The sequence below is a fragment of the Phascolarctos cinereus genome, unplaced genomic scaffold (genome assembly GCF_003287225.1).
Source record: "Phascolarctos cinereus isolate Bilbo 61053 unplaced genomic scaffold, phaCin_HiC Scaffold_9;HRSCAF=440, whole genome shotgun sequence".
Classification (NCBI taxonomy): domain Eukaryota; kingdom Metazoa; phylum Chordata; class Mammalia; order Diprotodontia; family Phascolarctidae; genus Phascolarctos; species Phascolarctos cinereus.
This window is the reverse complement of record NW_027556402.1, coordinates 47,892,822-47,914,077: the sequence shown is the minus strand read 5'-3', so window position 1 is coordinate 47,914,077 and position 21,256 is coordinate 47,892,822. Positions and strand designations below refer to the sequence as shown.

The 21,256-nt window shown below is 41.1% G+C and overlaps 2 protein-coding genes across 2 annotated transcripts in view; both read right to left on the bottom strand.

Moving 5' to 3' along the window:
- The window catches only part of HADH (hydroxyacyl-CoA dehydrogenase), a 55,748-nt gene extending 50,408 nt beyond the window's left edge, over positions 1-5,340 (bottom strand). Inside the window, exon 1 of the mRNA XM_021001374.2 lies at positions 5,077-5,340. Within this exon, the coding sequence (XP_020857033.1) occupies positions 5,077-5,217 (141 nt within the window). The 5' untranslated portion in view covers positions 5,218-5,340. The remainder of the gene's footprint in view (positions 1-5,076) is intronic.
- Positions 5,341-12,325: 6,985 nt separating this feature from the next.
- CYP2U1 (cytochrome P450 family 2 subfamily U member 1) overlaps positions 12,326-21,256 on the bottom strand; it is a 58,038-nt gene continuing 49,107 nt past the window's right edge. The window contains exon 7 of the transcript XR_013484075.1: positions 12,326-17,499. The gene's annotated coding sequence lies outside the window, so the exon portion shown is untranslated. The remainder of the gene's footprint in view (positions 17,500-21,256) is intronic.

Genomic DNA, 21,256 nt, shown 5'->3' with positions numbered 1-21,256 from the left:
CTCTATCTTCAAGGAGTTTAGAAGCTAGTAAGAATGTAGCAGAAATGTTACTCATAAAAGAGGAAAAAAAAGCTACTGAGGAGCTAGAATAATTCTTGATTAAAATTAAAGTATTTTTAAAAAGCCAAAATTAGTCACTGGACACAACCAGGCGGTTATCTGCTTTACTTACCGAGGGTTTTTTTTTAAAGCATTCCCAAAAGTTCACAGCAATCCAAAACTTGCCAGAGGCCTACAAAATTATGTAAAACTTGACTGCAAATGCTTTGTGCTCAAGCATACCCAGTATAGAAGTAATGCCCACAGGCACAATAATTATTTTGTTCAATTGCCTCTGACTCTTCATGACTTCCTACGGGGTTTTCCTGGCAAAGATACTGGAGTGGTTTGCCATTTTCTACTCTAGTGGATTACCCAAACTGAGGTTAAGTGACTTACCCAGGGTCATACAGCTAGTAAATTGTCTGAGACCCGATTTGAACTCAGATCTTCCTGACTCCAGGCCCAGCGTTCTATCAACTCAGCCAACCAGCTGCCTCCACAATAATTATTACTTTTAAATAATTACCTCTGAATCATAACAGACATAAAATTAACGAAGGCAGTAATCAAACTTCTCTCAGTAAATATAAGGGCCAAAAAGTCATAATTAAGAGAGGTAAGCCTGACCTAGTAAATAGAGATTTGGCCTCTGCCTCAGGAAGGCCTAGGTTCAAGTCCTACCTCTAACACAAGGAGTGAGTGATCCTGGGAAGTCACTCTCTCATGTCCCATGCAATTTTCTAAGACCAAGTTTCTGAACAGGTCCAGAAGTGCATAGTCAGAGGAAATGTTCTTACCAGGGAATTCCCTAAAGCAATGAAATCACAGGTCTGGGTCTAAAACCAGACAAAACAATCCATTATCAGATTACAGATGTAGAGCCTGGAGGAAACTAATGGATCATCTAATCTAATCCAATCTAATCTAATCCTTTCATTTTACAGAAGGGGAAACTGAAACTGAGAGATTCTAAGTGACTTGGCCAAGGTCACACAGCTCAGAGAGAAGGCTAAGTGACTTGGCCAAGGTCCTACAGCTTCTGAACAGCAGAGCCAAGACTGAAATCCAAGCGTTCTGGCACCAAGACTCCTTCCATGGCTCCCATAATATACTACTGTAACACATGAAAAGTTCAAGACTTAAATTCTGGGTAATTAATAATTTTATTATTGTTACTACTAATATTACTGTTAATATTATTATTATTAATAATAAGATGGTCATTTGACTTTCTCTCATAAATCAAAGATCCCTCCTGGAGGCATCTTGATGCTTATATACCTTAGATTCCGAATGTGGGCAATACTGACCCTTAGGGGGGTACTGAAACAATCCAGGGGGCAGTAGTAGCCTCAGGTGCAAATGGGGGGCCTTGAAAGGATAAGGAAAGAAGATAAGAAAATTTTGAAAACCATATATGTGTTTCATCTATTGTGTAACAGGATTAAAGTCATAGCAATTACATTATTTCCCAAATAAACACACAAAATGCAAACTATAACCAATGAGTAGTCAAGTCACTGACAGGTCTTAACAAGCAAGTATTGGCAGGCAAGTGTACCACCCACTGCCCAGCATGTATCAGAATGAATGTTTACAATACGGTCACATGATGCAATATTGTATCATCAAAATTTCAATGCAGGAAAAAAAAACCCACAAAATTTGCAATAAATTATTAAATTTAAGATGCATCATTTTTTTTGAAATGATACAAATTTCAAAAAGCAACCATTAAAGGGTTAAAGAAAATAGATTTTGGGGGGGTGATAAGTAATTTTTTTTGAAAAGGGGTCAGTAAGCCAAATACATTTGGGAACCTCTGTTACATATGCTTCAGTTAATGAGAGAATGAATATTATAATGAGAGGTGGACCTATTCTATGGAGAGGCTGGGGAGCTAGCTTTGCTTAAGTCACTCTTAGCTCTACACAGATTATCCCCAGCCTCAGGTAATCCACACAAAGGGATATGCCCCCCACCCAAACCAGGCTGAACAGAAAGCAATAGGGTGAAATCCACCCAGATTAGATTTTCTTTGTAAGATTTCTCTTTCTAGGGGCAGCTAGGTGGCACAGTGAGTAGAGCACTGTCCCCGAATTCAGGAGGGCCTAACCTACTAGCTGTGTGACCCTGGGCAAGTCACTTAACACCACTGCCTAACCAAAATAAATAAAACAATCTCTTTCTAGTTGGGTGGGATAAGAATCCCACCGAGATAAAATGGTCTGGGTGAGCAAGGTCAGAAATCACCTGGAGAGACTGGACTTTGAGGGAGGAAAAAGAAAAGAAAAATATTAATGTCAATTAATAACTAGTTATTAATATGAGAGAAAAATAATCATTTCTCTCACTAGTCAGGGCTTACCAAGCAGCAAAGCAGAAACCTAAAACTCCAGCAAAATGTCAGAAGGAAGAAGAAGAGTAAGCCAATGCAGTGGTTCCTCATACCCTTTCCTGACCATCATTACCAATCTGGTAATAAAAACGCCCCTGTAGGCTTGGTACTGGGCCAATTGTAACCTGAGGACTCAAGAACTGCCACACTAGGTCAGAGCAGCCCATCAATGAGCCTGACAGTCCCTCTTGGCCAATGGTATCAAGGGATGCTCTTGTTGGGAGAGCCTGGGTGACTGATCTGATCTCAGATATCATTAGGGACATAGCCAAAATATCCCCAAGTTCTAGCTAAGCATTTCATATCATGTTTTCTTGAAACCCCACCAGCAAGAAAGGCGAAACAAGAATTCCCCACATTTTACAGGTGAGAAAACTGAATGATTTGCCTAGTTACAACCCTAGTAAGTGACAAGGCTGGGTTTCAAACCCAAGTCTGTCTCTTGACTCCCAAGTCTAGCATGATTTACATTTATGCTCAATCATCAAGCATTAATCAAACACCTAGTACATGCCAGGTACTTGGTTAGCTCTAGGTACAAAGACGAAGATGAAAGTCTTTGCCCATTCTATCAGGGGAGACAACAGCAGACATAATCAAACAAAGTAGATACAAAGTGAAAATAAGTTAAATGTCAGGAAGGGACCATGATATAAAAGTTTAATTACCCCCAACGGAGTTGGTTCTAAACTAGGTTATCAATTGGGCAATTAACCACAGAACCATAACTCTCTACTGAAAGAGGGCAGAGTACTACAGACAATTGATGAGATTAGAAATTCCTGGAAGGCAGAGGCTGTATCTTCTTTTTTCTCAAGTCCTTTGCTCCCTCCCTCTGGGGACAGAATATAATTCAGTGCTTGGTGCTAAAGGAAAGAGGTATAATATGGCTTCTGATTAAAGAGGTCTGGTGCCCAGTGAAGGTTCTTTCAAATTTGGGGACAAAAAAAAATCTTCCTTTCCCCCCCAAAGCTGGGAAATATCTGGAGGGAAATATGGAAGACTGATCCTGTGATTTCTTAAGAAAGGGAATTTCCTATGTGAGTAAACCTCCTCTACCCACACAAGGATGGCACTTTCTCTGCAAATTATAGTCTTAGAAAGTGTTCTCAGAGGGGTTAAGTGATTTGCCCTTAGATTAGAGTCCAGCTTACCCGATAAACCTGTTGTTTTTTCAGCTGGGTCTGACTCTTTGTGACCCCAACTGGGGTTTTCTTGCCAGAGATAGTAGAGTACAGATGAAGAAACTAAGGCAAACAGAGTTAAGTGACTTGCCCAGGGTCACAAAGTGCCTGAGGCCTGATTTGAACTCAGAAAGATGAGTCTTGCTAACTCCAAGGCCAGCACTATCCACCGTACCACCTAGCTGCCTATACCCTCTAAACTACAACATGAAATGTCGGGGAGAGAATCACTAAGAAAGCAAACAGTTCTTTGAAGATATACTATCTTTTCCAAATCAATCAAAAATTTACTGAATGCCTACAATCTTCTAAGTACGTGCTAATGTTGTAGGAGTTTGCTCACAATATCTAACATAAATCTATTGTATAGCCCTTTTTACTGCATCTTTTCTGACACAGAGAGAGACCCATAAAGTAGATGGGCTGATATTATGAATCCAATTTTACAGGTTAAGTGACTTGTTCAAGGTCACACAGCCAACAATGCAGCACGAACTGCCCTGGAGTTGAAATCAGAGCAACTGCGGTTTGAATCCCAGGTGTTCTCTCTCTTTATCTGCCTCCTTGCCTTCCCTCATGTCTCTGTTCAAATCCTACTTTCTCCAAGAGGCCTTTCCCAGGCCCCTTAACGCTAGAGCATTCCCGATGAGACTACTTCCAATTTATTCCCATACTTAGCTTGTACATATTCTGCTATCTGAAGTATTCTTTGTGGGCAGGTGCTGGTTTTGCTTTTTCTTTTTATCCTCAGGCTTTTCAAAGTGCCTACAGATAGTGTGTGTTTAATAAATGCTTGTGGAATTGACTATTATATTATGTCAAATGAAAATATCTGTAAAGCTCTTTTCAAATCTTCAAGTTTTAGACAAATATTAGTTACGTCACCAGCCTCTCTGGGCCTCAGATCTTCATCAGTAAAATTAAGGAGTTGGGCTAGAATCGCTCTAAGGCCTCTTCCAATTCTAAACTTAGGATTTTATGATCTTATTACCTGAAAGAACTCAGATCTTCTAACTGCTATTCCAGGGCAGCTTTTTATTATACTGCAAAATGGCACTCCACACCCTCAAAGTGCTTCCAACTTAGATGAAGTTAAAGCATAAAAGGTTTAATACCAGGTAGAACTTTTAAGACTGGCACAGGCAATAACAAGATTTTCTTCGCCAAATAAACTCTCCTGCAGCAGTAAGACCTCTGATTTTTCGGGGGGGGAAGGGAGAGCGCAGCGTGTGCACATCCACACCCCATCTTGCTCACCCAGATCCACAGCTCAGCAGGCTATCTTGGGACTGCAAACTAACAGATAAGGGGTTGACCCGAGGACTCCTTTTAACCCTTCCCAGGCAGCGGCTAAATTAGCAGCCTAGACGTCAGGGGAGCGGAAGAAAGCAAGGGCGAGGGTCTGTAGGGGTGCTGGAGGGGGAAAGGGAAGGGGACCTTGACCCAACTCACCTGCGTGATCCCCGCCCCCATGAGCCCACCTCCAATAACAGTCACGTGCTTGATGAGGATCTTCTTGGCCGAGGCCGCGGGTCCAGTGGTGGAGGAAGAGGAGGCCATGGAGCGCACGAACTGTCGGGTGACGAAGGCCATGTTCTAGCTGCAGGTAAGCACCGCTTGGGTAGCTAGCCAGGTAGATCTGCGCAGGAAGAGGCACAGATTATAGAGGCCGGAGAGAGAGTGACCGGAGACGTCACAAAGGGAAAGAGGCGGGGTGGAGGCAGGGCGTGGAACGTTCGGCCCCCAACGTTCTGCACCCCATTGGTCAAGTTCTGCAGGCTCCGGTTGGAAACGTCTCGAGGGCGGCAGCCTGGCGACCACGTGGGGGGAGGGCTCCAGCCTGTCCCCGCCCCCCTCGGAGCCCCAAGCCCAGCTGGGCTGAGCTGTGACCTCTCCCCGCTTTTCAGGCTCGCTCCTTCCCCGCCCTCTCTTGGGGACCCCCAGGCTTTGCTTTTGGGGAGAGGCTCCATGGGGTGCAGGGAGGCTCTCCTTTGCGGAGAAGTGTGCTGTGCTGCGCTTTGGAGTGTCCTCGGAGCCCTCTTTTTAAAGGAATCCTGTGTTAGCGCCCAAGCTAAACAAACGAGATGTACTTTGTACGCCACAAATTCTCCGTGGCTTGCCAGCGACAGAGGCTCTCACTCACGTTCTAGGAGGTTGCCCAAAATAGGTACGCGGATATTTTCTAAGGCGCCCCATATGTTTTACTGTATGTATACCACTAGGGACTGATTACTTCGGTTGGGATAATAAACTGTTAATACCTGCTTCTGGATGGAAACGCAACCAAGTTCCAACACATTTAACCAGTAGTATTCGATTGTAAAAATTATTAATCTTCTGTCCAGGATAATTGCCCCCAAACTAATAGCAACTGGGGTGGGGGGGATTTCGGTACCCTAATCCAGTTTCAGTACCAAGCATCTAAAATGTGCCCAGCTGGAGTGGCGTGTGCAAAGACAAAAGACAGTTCCTGCCATAAATGAGTGAAATTCTATTGAGAAAGTAATACTTTTTAGTCAGGAGGGCACAGACTGCTAATGTCTAGAGGCTGAAGGTGAAACAGCTAATAATACAACTTGGCTAGAAGGTAGAATTTGTGAAAGGTAGTAGTAGGAAATATATCTGAGAAGGAAGACTGAATTTAGGCAGTGGAGGGCCTTAAATGCTACAGTGAGGAATTTGTATTTTTTTTTATAAGTGATAAGGAGCTGCTGAAAGTTTTGGGGCACAGAAATGATCTAATCATTAGGAATGTCTCCAAGGATGCAGGTGACAACCCATGTATATGTTGCCCATACTGTTCAGCTCTAGTCTGTGGCTTCCCAGAATTTTGCTGTAGGCCCTCCCCCCCTTACTTTGTCACTTTTGTCTTTTTATCCTCAGGACTTAGTATATAGGGACTGGAACATAGTGGCAACTTAATAAATGCCTCTTGATTGACGTTAGGGGGATAAAAAAGAATATTTATTTTCCAGGTTATAATTTGCAGACTTGCAGTTAGATGGGTGTGTGTGTGTGTGTGTGTGTGTGTGTGTGTGTGTGTGTGTGTGTGTGTGTGTGTGTGTGTGTGAGAGAGAGAGAGAGAGAGAGAGAGAGAGAGAGAGAGAGAGAGAGAGAGAGAGAGAGAGAGGGTGAGGGAGGGAGGAGACTGGATCTGTGATTTCATTGGTTTAGGTTAACTCCCAGTCAAGGAGATTGCCTCTTCCCATGTCATCATCTTATCTGAAATTTATGGCCTTAGACTTGGCTCCATCACTAAAAGATTAAGTAATTTGTAATGGACTTGTATTTGTTATTATGTTGAAACAAGCTTTTGGAACCTGAACATCATATTAAATTTTGATTGTGGTTGAATCAAAACTATGAGAAAATGTAAGCAGTAGTTATACCACCATGAGTAAAAGCAATGCTTAAAGGCAGATAAACTCAGATTAAATTTAATGAATAATACAATTTCATGAGGAGAGTTGATCAAACACATTTTTTCCTCCTGCTAGAGAGTAGGTGACTATAATCAACAAACATTAAATATTCTGATAGAAATATTCACAGTATCAATTGGTTTTGTTTAATTATTTTTCTTTGTTATAAGGGAGAGTTTAGAGGTGAGGGAGTAGTATATAGGGAAATGACTGGTATAAAAAAAACAAAAAACACTGAACATTTTAAAATCAAATGAACTTTTTTAAAAAACTAAAAATTAAATAAAAGAAAAAAAGATTAAGTAATTCGCCTAGAGTGATATAGCCAATATGTGTCAGCATTAGGACTTGAATCAGGTCTTCCTAGCTGCAGGGTCAGTTTCCTATCCACTATCCACACTGCTACTGCCTACCCCTCTCATTATGTAACTAGCTAGCTAGCTTCCTTATAGAAAAGCTGTAGAATTGCTAGCTGACTTCATGATCCAGATCATCTAAGCTGACCGCCTCATTTTATAGATGAGGACATTTTTTGAGACACAGAGGGGAGGCAGTTTGCCTAGGGTTCCATGATTAAGTGGTCCCCAAAATCTGGTGCTTTTTTCCCCGGACCATGTTAATTTTTTTTTTTTGAGGCAGTTGGGGTTAAGTGACTCACCCAGAGTCACACAGTAAGGGTCAAGTTTCTGAGGCCAGACTTGAATTCCTGACTCCAGAGCTGGTGCTCTATCCACCACACCACCTAGCTGCCCCAACCACGTTAAATTTACCAAAATAGGCCAACATCTCCACAGAACAGAGTGCACCAAAGTGGTCCCCCTGTCAAATGAAAGGATGGATGGGATGAGCTGGAAGATTTCTACCACTTCCGCAGTGCCATGTAGGATTTCATGGTTTATTTTACTTGGGAATATCATGCTTTCTTACCAAGAAGACAAAGGGCTGGACTGAGGTATGGTTACGTTGGTTGCCATTCTACATGTCTTAATTTATGTACTTAATGCCACCATTTATGTATTTAACTTCTGCCTTTGCATGAGCTCTTAGTTCCCAATGCCTGGAACTTTCTCCCATCTCTTTTCTGCCTTTTGGAACTTCCCTCTAGGTCTCTTCAAAACTCAGTTCAAATGCCACCTCCTACAGGAAGTCCTCCCTCATATCAGCAGTTGTTGGGAACTCTCCCCCATCTCCTTGAAATTATTTGGTATTTATTTATCTGTAGATATGTTTCTTTCAAATAAAACTTAAACTCCTTGAAAGCAGGAGCTGTTTCATTTCTTGCAGTGGACACTCATTGACACGTAGCAGGCCCTTAAAAAGTCTTGTGGATTTAAATGGAATCAATAACAAGAATAATAATAGCATTTGTATGGTACTTCAAGGTTTGGTCAAGTAAAAGTTATATCATATCTATTAATAGTTTGCCTTTGCTTTCTTCAAACTGTGGTCTTTGAGTTCTCAGTGAACCATTAAAGGTTTTTGATGTAATAATAATATTTTCTATCACACTTTAAGGTTTGCAGAGTACTTTACAGTTATCATCTCATTTTATCCTCACAGTAATGCTGAGAGGGAGGTGCTATTATCATTCCCACTCTACAGATGGTGTTTTTAGCTTTCATCTTTATCCTGATGCCGTGCTATCCTTCTTTTTACAAGAAGTGTGTGCTCTGGGAAGCCTGATTTTTGCATCTTCTCTCTCCCTTTCCCTTTATTGCTTGTGAGGGTCATGGGTGAAGCTGCTTCAATTGGACACTGAGGACATAGCTGCATTCCCCCCTAAACTCTAAGAAATAATGCATGATGGTGGCCATACACCAGTTCAGACATTTGATACCCAGAACCCAGATGTCATTGAAAATAAGGTCGCTGAACCATTGTAAAAGCAGGATACAGACTCTGAGAGGTATATAATAGGAAAAAAAATGTGATTGGAAGAGAGATGTCATGCCTTCCTGAGATCCATGAGGGAAAAATTAGAGGTAATTGCATTTTCCATTCTTTTTTTTTTACATTAAAAAATGGTGTAATTTGCCCCAGACAAGCCCCAACATTCCACCTCAAACTGCAAACCCTCTCTCATAACTGATGCCAACTGCTTCAGAATTGGATGAAGATGTTGACAACCCTGTGAAAACTCACAGTTTGAGCCACTCTTCTCTTTAATGTGGGCAGCAGATCGACTCAATGTGCCTTCCTTTTTGCTACATCAACTTTCATAAGGTATATTTTTCTCTTTTTAGTAAATGCTATTGACTATGCAGCTATTTGGGAATTAGTTTTGGGGGGAGCCATGGCAAGGAAGCTCACTTTTTAGAATATGTTAATAAAAAGCTATATCCTCTAAATTGAGTTACAAACCTAGAGAAGGAGAAATATCAGTTAGCACATAAAGAAGTGTATCTCTGTGGGGCAAATAGGCTTCTGAATATGAGCTATTTTCTATAGATGCTTATAATATATAGAAACATATGGTCTCGGATTGTCAACCAAACAGACTTTGACCTTAAGGGAGGTTTGTTGGGTTTTAAGAGAGAGGAGTGTTTCACGGGTAAACACATAGGTTAGACCATTTGTTGGGAGGGAGAACACAGGAGGGCTCAACACTAACAGGTGTTCTAGCAGAGGTTCATTTTTGATCTGGTCAGACAGGAAGGCAGCTTTGGAGGGATTAAACAAGCTTACTTTATTCTAGTCTAGTTTTCTCAAAAGGGAATTTGCTGATAATGGGAGCACCAATTCCTACAGCATTCCCTAATCACACTTCTCCCGGGGGCTAGTGAGGATGGTCACACCAGTCCCCTAAACCTCAATAGGGGCCAGTTGAGGCAAACACAGTTTGCCCCGAAGCCTTGATGGGGGCCCATCAAGGCAGGTACATGTATTCCCTTATGTCTTACCCAAATCCCAAAATGGGTTCCCCACTCACTGCCCAATGCCCACTTGCTTTACAGGGCAGCAGACAAAGAAGGCATATTGCCAACAATAGCTTCACAGGTTAACTTTAGCAATATCATCATTCAGCGCAAGCATATTAGTATCACTGATGTCATCCCCACCGTGGTGGGGATGTTTTCAACCTTAATTTGTGGGAAATTTTACCTAGGATCCTGGAGCTATCATCTAAAAAGGCATAATAAAATCCTCCTTCCTTACAGGGAGACAGAGACTTTTTAATCTGCTGGTCTCTCACTGGCCTCAGGGGTTTAAGATTTGGGTGGATTCAGTGTACAAGAATTGAGGGTAAGACAAGGAAAAACATGACCGACCACCCATTAATACTTGAAGTGTTCTAGGTCCCACTGATGTGTAATTTAGAGCAAATGAGTTCAAGGAATGTCATGCTGTGGGCAGGTGAACCATGCAAATTACTTAGAAGTTGCAATAAGCCTCAAGGAGATATTTAGCAAGCCTAGAGGGAGTGGGAGACATCTGGTGATTTTTGCCTTTCATTTCTGCCTTTGTGGCAAAGGTCTCCAACTCTTTGTATAAGATCACTGTCTTCCTTGATTTGCATCTATGTAGCAAAATCAGAGAAATAGTGATGCCAAAAAAGTGGACATTCATGGCAATTATCAGCTTTGGGTCATCTGTGGTCCTATTATTAGACACGAAATTCCCCAGATTCAATACAGCCCAATCTATTCCTCCTCTTCCAATAGAACCAGCTCATTATCTATCTGCTGTAGGCATTACCATATTTATTGATGGAACTAACTTAATGGGCCCCCTGTCCAACTGAACGTGATAATCTGGGCAATATGTTTTTTATCCACTTTGTATTGTAGATGGTGAAGGTGATCACTTTCAAACGAATTTATATTTTACTCGAGAGGCTTTGTACTGTTTGTGAGCACAATAAAATTAATACAATGTACTCTGCAAACAGGAGAATTTGCAGAATTAAAAGGAGAGTCTTTTTGTTTATGTTCTACATAGGCTATTCTCTGTGACGCTGATGAATACCGTAGGTGAGCTTTTACTCTTGTCTTAGGTCTTATCATGTCTTGATGTTACTGCTTTGTGGATTGTTAGCTGTATCTCCATGGTCACATATGTTGTGTGATCTCAGAGTGCTTGGGTTCATCTACCTATTGTACAACATGTCATGGAATCTTACACAATTTCAACATGTGTGTAGAAGAAACCTTGTTTGAGTAGAGCTGTTAGGAATGCATTTTCTCACTATTAAGTTGGATGTTTAAAAAAAAAATAGTGTGATCTTATAGTCTCCGTACCTGAGTCAGTCGTATAACTATGAAAATGTGGTGATATACTCTGGCCCCACCCCCAAGGAAGTAAGAGAGGTAGCCACAAATACTTAGATTGACTAATGGGCCCACAAATGCATCTCCTAACACCAAGGGAATGAATTCTAACATGCTTTGTATTTATCCTAACTCTCTTGGGATTGTTGTCATCACTAGTGCTTGGGTTCTTCTTTCTTCCAATTGATATTTTTGTAAAAGAACTTGGCTTTCTTTTTTCTACTTCCATATAAAATTACGGACCCCCTTAACCAGAGTTTCCCAAGCTTATTTGGCCTACTGCCCCCATTAAAAAAAATACTGAGCACCCCCTGGAAATCCACTTTCTTTAATCCTTTAATATTTTGGTTTTTTTTTTTTTTTAAATTTGCATCATTTCAAAAAATATATAAAATATATATTTTTAAATGATGCATCTTATATTTAACAATTTATTATAAATTTGTGGGGTTTTTCTTGCATCGAAATTTTGATGACATAATATTATATCATGTAACCATATAGTATCATATTATAAACATGCACATGTTCCTGCCCGTGCATGCTGGACTTGTCAACATAGCAGACATGCTCAACTGCCAATACTTGCTTGTTAAGACCTATTGGTGGACTTGACCACTAATGGGTTGTAATTTGCATTTTGTGTGTTTATTTGGAAAATAATGTCATCACTACAATTTTAACTCTGTTATACAACAGATGAAACATTTTTTTTCCAAAATTTTATTATCTTCTTTCTGTATGCTTCCACTGCACCCTTATTTTTATTCAATGCCCCCCAATTGCAACTGAGGGTACTGCTGCCCCCCTAGGTCATTCCAGTACCCCCAGGCGGTGGTATTGCCCACTTTGGGAACCTATGCAACCATTTGGAGCCATTCAGAAGCACTCTACTTCTTGACAAAACCAATTTCCTGGATTTCACTCATGTGGGTGGTTTCATTTCCCAGAAAGGATGTGTGGGGTCCCTTTTCTATCTGAAATCTATTTTTAAAAAGATGAGAACCAGAAGAAAATAACAATAGTATTTATTATCATCATCATTATAATAATATCAGGATGATTTGGCTTACCTGTGGTACATACCAAGCTCTACAGTTGTGTTATCCTTCATGTACTTTGTATTACTTTGTGAGCATATATCTCTTCAATGTTTTGCAAATTAGCTTGTTATTGTTTAATCACTCAGTGACTCTTTGTGACCCCATAGACCATACTGTCCATGAGGTTTTCTTGATAAAGACACTGAAGTGGTTTGCCACTTCCTTCTCTAGTAGAGTAAAGCAAACAGATGTCACACAGCTAGTGAGTGTTTAAGGCTGGATTTGACTCAGTTTTCCTTACTCCAGCCCCAGCACTCTATCCACTGAGCCACCTAGTGGCTATATTTAAGAGCCAAATAATTAACTTCATTGATGCCTCATTCAAAGAAGCATCATTTCTCCTATTAATTGCAGAGACAAACTCTTTGCTAGAGAAGGGGACAGAAAAGAGTTGTTCAGACTAGAAAATTTTAAGAACTTTGTAGTTTTAAAGCTTAGATTCTGGCAGTCCTCTCTATTTCAGCCTGTAGGCAGCCCAGGCACCAGAGATATCATTCCCATCTTTCACATGGCCTTTCAGCCATTAACAGTGATGCAAGAAAAGAGTGAGTCAGCATCAATACCCTTCTATATCTGAACTTTCATATTTCACTAGAAGCAAAAATGGGGAAGGAGAGCAGGATTCATTGAAGAAAGGTCAGAATTTGCCTTTGACTTGCAGGAAATTAAAGAGTTCAAGCATATTGGGAACCACTTTAAAAAAACACACAAACAACAACTTTACTGATTATTTTAAAATCTTGCCAGATAGAAAGCCAGAAGAGAGTTGCTACTTATTACACAACAGCAAAGACAGAGTTCACTTAATAACTGGTAATACTAATGAGATGTTCCGGATTAATTACAAAGAAATTGCAGTAGCAATTACTGTAAGTAACTTGTGTAGGATGCTGCTGAGAGGGCTGAAATTTATTCTTGACACTCTTGCTTATACATATTTTCAAAATGTGTTTTAAACATTATGTGGTGATTAAAAAGAGACATAGTTTCTGGGTAATTTAATCATTTTGTTAATAAGGCTAGCACATTTATTAATAAAAGGATGGTCATTTAGCTGGCTCTCTTAGATCAAAGACAATCATGGTGGTGGGTTCAAGGCTTATATATTCCTTTGGAAAAGGAGTGGCAATCAACTCTTATTGGTTAACAATTAATGAGAGAAAGAATATTACAATGAAGGGCCGAGAGTGACATCTTGTGACAGAGACTAGCTCTATATCCAGATCCCCCCCAGCCTTGGGCAATCTATTCAAGAATTTATGTCCCATTCAAGCCTGGACTTGGGTGGCGTCTGAACAAGAAAATTAGGCCAATTCCATTATCAGCAATGTCCTTCAAGAAACTTGAATTTTTTAAAAATCAGGAATTTTAAAAATGGTGGGGGGATACCTCTGGATCTCCTCAAATTATTGGTTATTAATAATCATTTCTCTCAATGAGTAAATGCAAATATGTAACTAAAATCTCTATCCACAAGACCAAGAGGTCAAATTATTTCATTTCCTTAGGCATTTAAAAAACAAAGTTCCCCCAAGTAAGGGGGAAATGGGAGACAAAAGATAAATACTTATTAATTAAAATAAAATTAAGAGAATAGTAAAAAAAAAAATATTTCAACTTTTTTCTTATTTTTTTCAGCTGTCAGGAAATTCTTAAGCAGTACTTTTCTTCCAAATGCTATTTTGCTCCTCTACCTCCCATATTTGGAAAGCATTTCTTAAATGACCAAACAATGTGATATTCCCAATCTCTAGGTTGGGGGGTGTCAAGATTGGGACCAAGGAGTGTGTGTGATGAATACCTTGTTTGGAGCAAACTTTTAAGAATGCATTTTGTTATTGTTGAGTCTGATGCTTTTTTTTCTTTTTTGGTGACGCAGTTGGGGTTAAGTAACTTACTTGGAGTCACACAGCTAGTGAGGGTTCTGTGTCTGAGGCCAGATTTGAACTCAGGTCCTCCTGACTCCAGGGCCACCTGACTCTACCCACTGTGCCACCTAGCTGCCCCTCCGATGTTTTTCTGAGCAACAAATAACACATAACCATAGCTACACTCTCTGATAAACCTTTCCTTCGGGTGGAGATTTTTGATTCCCTGAAAATCACATGAAGTACACTTGAGTTGGTGCACAGGATAGAATGCTAGCCCTGGAGTCAGGAAGACTCATCTTCATGAGTTCAAATCTGACCTCAGACACTTACTAGCTGTGTGACCCTGCGTAAGTCACTTCACCCTATTTGCCTCAGTTTCCTCACCTGTAAATGAGCTGGAAAAGGAAATGGAAAACCACTCCAGTATCTTTGCCAAGAAAACCCTGAGACCTGCCAGCATTCATATTAGAATGGCATGAACTTAGCTTTCATGCGTACAACCAACGTAATGTAAAGCACACAACTAGGGGAATGTAGATAGGTTTAGAAATAGCAAGCAGTACTCTCATGCAAAATATGCCCTCTTAAGGGGATTTGTAATGTAATTTGTAATATAACCATTTGTAATATAACTGAGAGGCAATATGGTACAGTGAAAGAATGGTGGCTCTGGGCTTAGAGGATATGGGTTCAAATCCCATCTCTGCTACTCACTGTGTGACCTTGGGCAAGTCACAACCTCTCTCTTGGCCTCCATTTCCTCTGCTATAAAGTAAGGAGGTGGATGAAATATCCTTCAAATTCCTTTCCAATTTTATGATCCTTTGATTACACATCTAGATTTAGATCTTTACTTGAATGAACAAACTTCCTTTCATCCAAAACTTTTTTCTTCCTCACTCTTTCCTAATTTCTGGCATTTACTGAGAGCCTTCAGGAATGACACTGTCCTTGGCTGCTTTTTCTAGAACAGGTTGCCCTTTCATTCATACCTTCCACTCGTTGGGTGGGGGCGTGGTCCAAATACTCTGCTTTCATTTCCACTCCTAGATTCTCTACCACCATCACCCAGCAACTTCTTTGAGGCTCAAGCTAACCTAATTTATCATCCCATCAAGATCATGGTGGCTATTTTCTATCAACCCTCAAGACGTTCTCCTTCCTTTCTCAATGAGTTCAGGGCACGGCTCACAGTCTCTGCCTTTGCCCCCAGCTCTCTCAACTTAAATGACTTCAGTGGACATATTGATGCTCCCTCAAATACTCTAAATTCCCAGTTCCTCAATCTACTCAGTTCCCAAGGTCGACTCCTCCACCTCACCTCAGGACACACAGAGAGGATCATATCTTTCATTTTGCCATCACCCTTGAGTATTCCTTGTCCATATTCAAGGTCGTTTGATTTCTTATGCAGTGATAATGTCCTATCATTTCACCTGTTCCATTGCCATAGCCTATTCCTCTGTTCTACCTCAGCTACTCTCAGAAGTGGTTGTACCTTTGGTCTTGCCATCATCCACAAAAGTTCTACTTCCATGTTCGTTAACTCTGAAGTTCCTTTATCTAATCTTTTATCATTCCATCTTTTCCTAGACTTTCTGATCCCTAATCCTTGTCTTCATCTTTACCATGACCCTTCACCAATCCTTCCAATTCTCACTTCTTTCTCAGACCATCACCCCTGCCCTGGCTACACTTTTTGCCTTCCCTTTATTGACCCCATGATGAATCTATTCAGTTCATCACTACCCTTTACATTCAAATCTGTTGCCATCTTGTCCTATCACCAATCACACCTTGCCAAATCCCAAGTTTCCACCATCTGCTTCATTCTCTTCTGTTTACATGCTGCTGAGCAGAGCTGGAGAAAATCATGAAACCGTGTTAAATTGAGTCCACGACAAATTTATGCTGCAAAATCTCAACTGAGTCCTCACTGCAGCATGGCAATCCTTTAACATCTCCTTAATTGACTCAGTAATTGGACCTTTTCATCACTTTTCAATATCCCCTCAACTACCACTGCATCTCCCTCTCTTTACCCTTTCAGCTGAGAACCTTGCCTCATACTGTACTGAAACAACTAAGGCCATTTGCCAAAAAGCTCTCTCTTTTCCCTTCCTCCTCATTTCACAATACTTAGATAACTTCTCCCATTACCTTTTTCTTCACCCATCTCACATGAAAAGGTAGCCTTTCTCCTTGCCAAGGCAAACCCCTCAACATGATTGCTTAATCCTAACTCTCCCATCTAACAGATTGGCCCTTCCATCATGCCCATCTTCTCTCTGATCTTCAGTCTCTCCTTATCTGCTGGCCTTTTCTATGATGTCTACAAACATTCTCATTCTCCTCTTTTTAAAAATACCTTCTCACTTGATCCAACCATCCCCATTAACTATTATCCTATCTTCCTCCTCCTTCTCTTGGTTAAACTCCTTGAGGTAGCCATCTACATTAGATGTCTACACATCTTCTCATCTCTCTCACTTCTAAACTCTCTGCAGTCTTGCTTTTGACCTCATCATTCAAGTGAAATTTCTCCCTCCAAAGTTTCCAATGCTATCTTAAATGCCAAATGATGATTTGGCCTTTTTCAGTCCTCATCCTTTGTGACTTTTCTGTAGCCTTGGACCCTGGGAATCATCATCTCCTTCTGGATATCCTTTCTAGGTTTTTGTGACACTGTTCTTTCTTGGTTCTCCTCTTTCTATAACTGCCTCCTTCTCATTCTGTTTTGCTAGAACTTTATCCAGGCCAAATACACTAACCAAGTCTTTGTCCTTTTCTCCTCTTCTAATCTATCCTATCTCTCTTGGTTATCTAATCAGTTCCCATAGATTCCCTTATCATTTTGACATGTTTCCCTGATCTAGATTTAATCTCACTCCTGATCTCACCTGTAGCACAAGCAGCAGCTGCACCCTGATAAAAACCCTCTCAGAAGAATGGGCTAAACCAAGTTGAGGCTAACTGGCAGGCCTCAGACCCATCTGTGAGTTAGGGGGATGTGTACCCCAAGCATGTGAAGACGTCCTCTGGTGGAATGGGCAGATGAGAACAGTTTCTTCCAACAACCATGAAGACAGTTGAAGCAGGCACTGTGGAGTGCTTTGAGCTTGGTTAGATATCGAAGACACCAAAGTCATCCACTGCATCCCAGGCCAGTGAGTCATCTTGACTTTCCTCTTGCCACTGGACTTTGATGACTCTGGAAGAAAAAGTGAAGTTGACAACTTTGTGTAACTTTGCCTCACTTAAATCCAATTCACGAGTGACTCAAGACATTATCTGTGATGTCATTGGCCCTCTTCAAAATGAAGGATGAACAATGGTCTTTCATCGTCAACTGCCTTTTGGACATCTCAAATTGGATATCTGGTAAGCGTCTCAAATTCAATATGCCCAAAACAATGCATTATCATTCCCTCAGAACCATCCCCTCTTCTCAACTTTACTGTTAATGTTGTGAGAACCACCATCCTTCCCAGTTACCCAGGCTTGGTACCTTGCCATCTTTGATTCCCAATTCACACTTACCCTACATGTCCCACCTGTGGTCAAGTCATCATTTCTATCTTCATAACATTTCCCATATACATCTCCTTCTCTGCTCTGACCCTGCAACCACCGTGGCACAGGCCTTCATCACTTCACGCCTGGACTATTACAGTAGTATCATGAGTGGTTTCTGTCCTTTAAGTTGAGAGACCCGTTCTGCTGCCAAAGTGATTTTACTGAATAGTTCAGGTCTGACCATGTCAACCACCTACTCAAACTCCAGTGGTTTTGCATCACCTCCAGGAGCAAATATAAAATACTCTGTTATTTAAAGCCCTTTACAGCCTCATCCCTTCCTACCTTTCCAATCCATTTCTTTAATCTCCGTACTCTGTGATCCAGTTAAACTCATCTATTTGCTGATTCTCAGAGATGACACTAACTGTGTCTCTGTCTGTCTTCAGTGCCTGGAATGCTCTTCCTCCTCACCACTGCTTCCTAACCTCCCTGGCTTCCTCCAATACTCAGCTCAAACCCTACCTTTTACCATAAGCCTTTCCCAGTCCCCAACTACCCATTCCCATCCCTTCCTACTGAGAATATCTTACTATCTATCTGTCTGCCTATCCACATATGTATACAAGTAACTATGTACATAAAAGAATATATACAATATATTCTTTTATGTACATAGTTGCTTGCATGCTTTCTCCTCCCATTTTGTATTATCTATTATAATAATAGCTAATGTTTATATAGCACCTACTATGTGCACTAAGTGCTTTACAAATTTCTCTCATTTGATCCTCACAACAACTTTGGGAGGTAGGTGCTGTTATTATCTCCATTTTACAGATGAGGAAACTGAGGTAAACAGGAGGTAAGTGACTTGCCCATGGTCACCCAGGTAGTGAGTATCTGAGGTCAGAGTTGAACTCAGGCCTTTTTGACTCCAGGTCAAGCACTCTATGTACTGTACCACTTAGTGACCTATGAGCTACTTGGACAAAGGCAAAAGTTTTGAGAGTAAAATAAGAAGCTGTTGACTTTGGCAGGCATCAAGAAATCTCATACCTTCAGTTCACCTCCTGCAGAGAAAGCTGCAATATGAATGTTTGGATCACACTGTTGGATATGCTGGCTTAGCTCCATGATAACAGGGACTTTATTTTTGCCTTTCTTGGATCCCTAGCACTTAGCTTAGCACTAGTGCTGAGCACATAATAGGTGTTTTATAAATGCTGGTTGACTAACTGACTCCCCTTCCCACACACTTTAGGGCTAGGACAGATTCAGTTCACTTCTCACCTGATAAAGTGAGAACCCTCAGACCAACACTCAATTGGTCCCTCATCTAAATAATTTACTTTCCAGGATCATATTTCACTCCTAAGAATATGAGTGGTTACTCTATAGCTTCTTTCCTTTAGCTGATCCGGATCTCTAATTAGCTCCTCAAGAGGCAATAGATGGTTGTGATATGTTTTCTTGATAGGGTCCTGATAACTTTCTGGGCCAATTTTGTAGACTGACAAATTGACCAGCCCTTCTGCTACTTCGTATGGGTTGGTTTTCCATGAGTGCCCTGTTTTGTGTGTTCTGTGAACCCTAAGATTTATTTTTCTTCTTGTTGTTTAGTTGTTTTCAGTCACATCTGATTGTTTGCGACCCCTTTTGGGGTTTTCTTGGCAAAGATACTGGAGTGGTTTGCCATTCCCTTCCACAGCTCATTTTACAAATGAGGAAACTGAGGCAAGCAGGGGTTAAGTGACCTGCCCAGGGTCACCCAGTTAGTAAATGTCTGTGGAAGAATTTGCACTGAAGCCTTTCTGACTCATAGTCCAGTCATCTATCCACTGTACTCTCTAGCTGCCTCAATGAACATAAGCTTCTTTCTCTTAGAGAGCTTCTGAGCTAAAGCCATTGGCTAACAGTAGGTCTTCTTTAACCAGTCTCTCAGCTAAGAGATATACTTCTTTCTGAGCTGCTAAATGTCATCTTCATCTTCTGAAACTCCAGAGTTCATCAATAAAGCAAAGGTGGGTATCATGCAAACATAAACTGTTATGGGGTAAAACCTACAGCATCATTTTAATGCACAATGAAACTTTACTACATTGTGAGCCTGTCTGAGGTTGGGGATAGAGAGTGTGTTCCGGGAAGACTAGTACCTCTGGGGTGAGGGCCACTGAATCTTTTCCAGGGCTGCTTTCCACCTCTGGTGTCCACCTAATTCTAACCTGTGGCTCTAAGAAGCTGTAGCATACACAGTGGCCATACCCCAATAAACCACTTTGACAGACAGGCTAAACCAGGTTGAGGGTGACCAAGGGGTCTCCAACCTGTTGGTGAGTTAGGGGGGGTGTCTACCCAAGCATGTGAAGGCTTCCCCTGGTGGACAGTGTAGATGAGAGCAGTTCTTGTTGTGAGAGAACACAGCAGGTATCACATCCAAATAGCAGCCCTCAATGAAACAAAGTTGGCAAATGAAGGCCAGCTTACCAAAGTCGGAGCTGTGTATACATTTTTCTGGAGTGGCCATAGTGAAAGGGAGTGCCATAAAGCTGGTGTAGATTTTGCAATCAAAACTAATTAATCAAGAAGCTTATATGTCTACCAAAAGGAGTGAATGATGGGCTCATGACAATGCATTGTCATTTGCAGGAAAGTGCTGCATTGTCATCATCAGTGCCTATGCATCCACTATGGTGAGCCCTGATAAAGTCAAAGAAAAATTTTATAAAGATCTGGGGACTTTCGTTATCAATGTACCAAAAGAAAACAAGCCTGTAATTCTGGGTGACTTTAATGCAAGAACAGGCACAGACTACCAGACATGGCAGGGAGTCCTTGTGGGCAATGGTGTTGAAAATAGCAACATCAGTGGTCAGCTGCTACTGAAGACTTTGCATCTCATGACCTCATCACCACCATTGTCTTCCATTTACCTAAATGCAATAAAACTTCAAGGATGTGCTCTCGTAGCAAACATTGGTATTTAATAGACTATATCATTGTAAGGAGAAGAGACAGGATGTGAGAGTGATGTGTGGCACAGAGTGCTGGACTGATCATAGGCTCTCTGAGCTAAATACTCACATTCAACAAAATCAGTAGCCCCAAGGCAAGATAACTATCAGAAGACTTAATGTCACCAGATTAGAGCCTTCTCTGAGCATCAACAGTTTGTTGCTAACTTGGAAGGAAAGTTGGCAACACATAGTTGGCAACAGTGGAGCAGAAAAGGAGTGGGAAGCTTTCAGAGATTTGATATATGGCACTGCATTTGCTTATCTGGGTCAGAACACTCTTAAACATCAAGAGTGGTTTGATGAAAATGGTGGGGAAATTCAGAAACTGCTAAGTGAAAAACAAGAACTCCACAGGGTTTACCAGCATCATCCATCTGTAACAAGGCAGCATTAACACCATCAAAAGTAAAGTACAAGCAAAACTTAGATACAGAA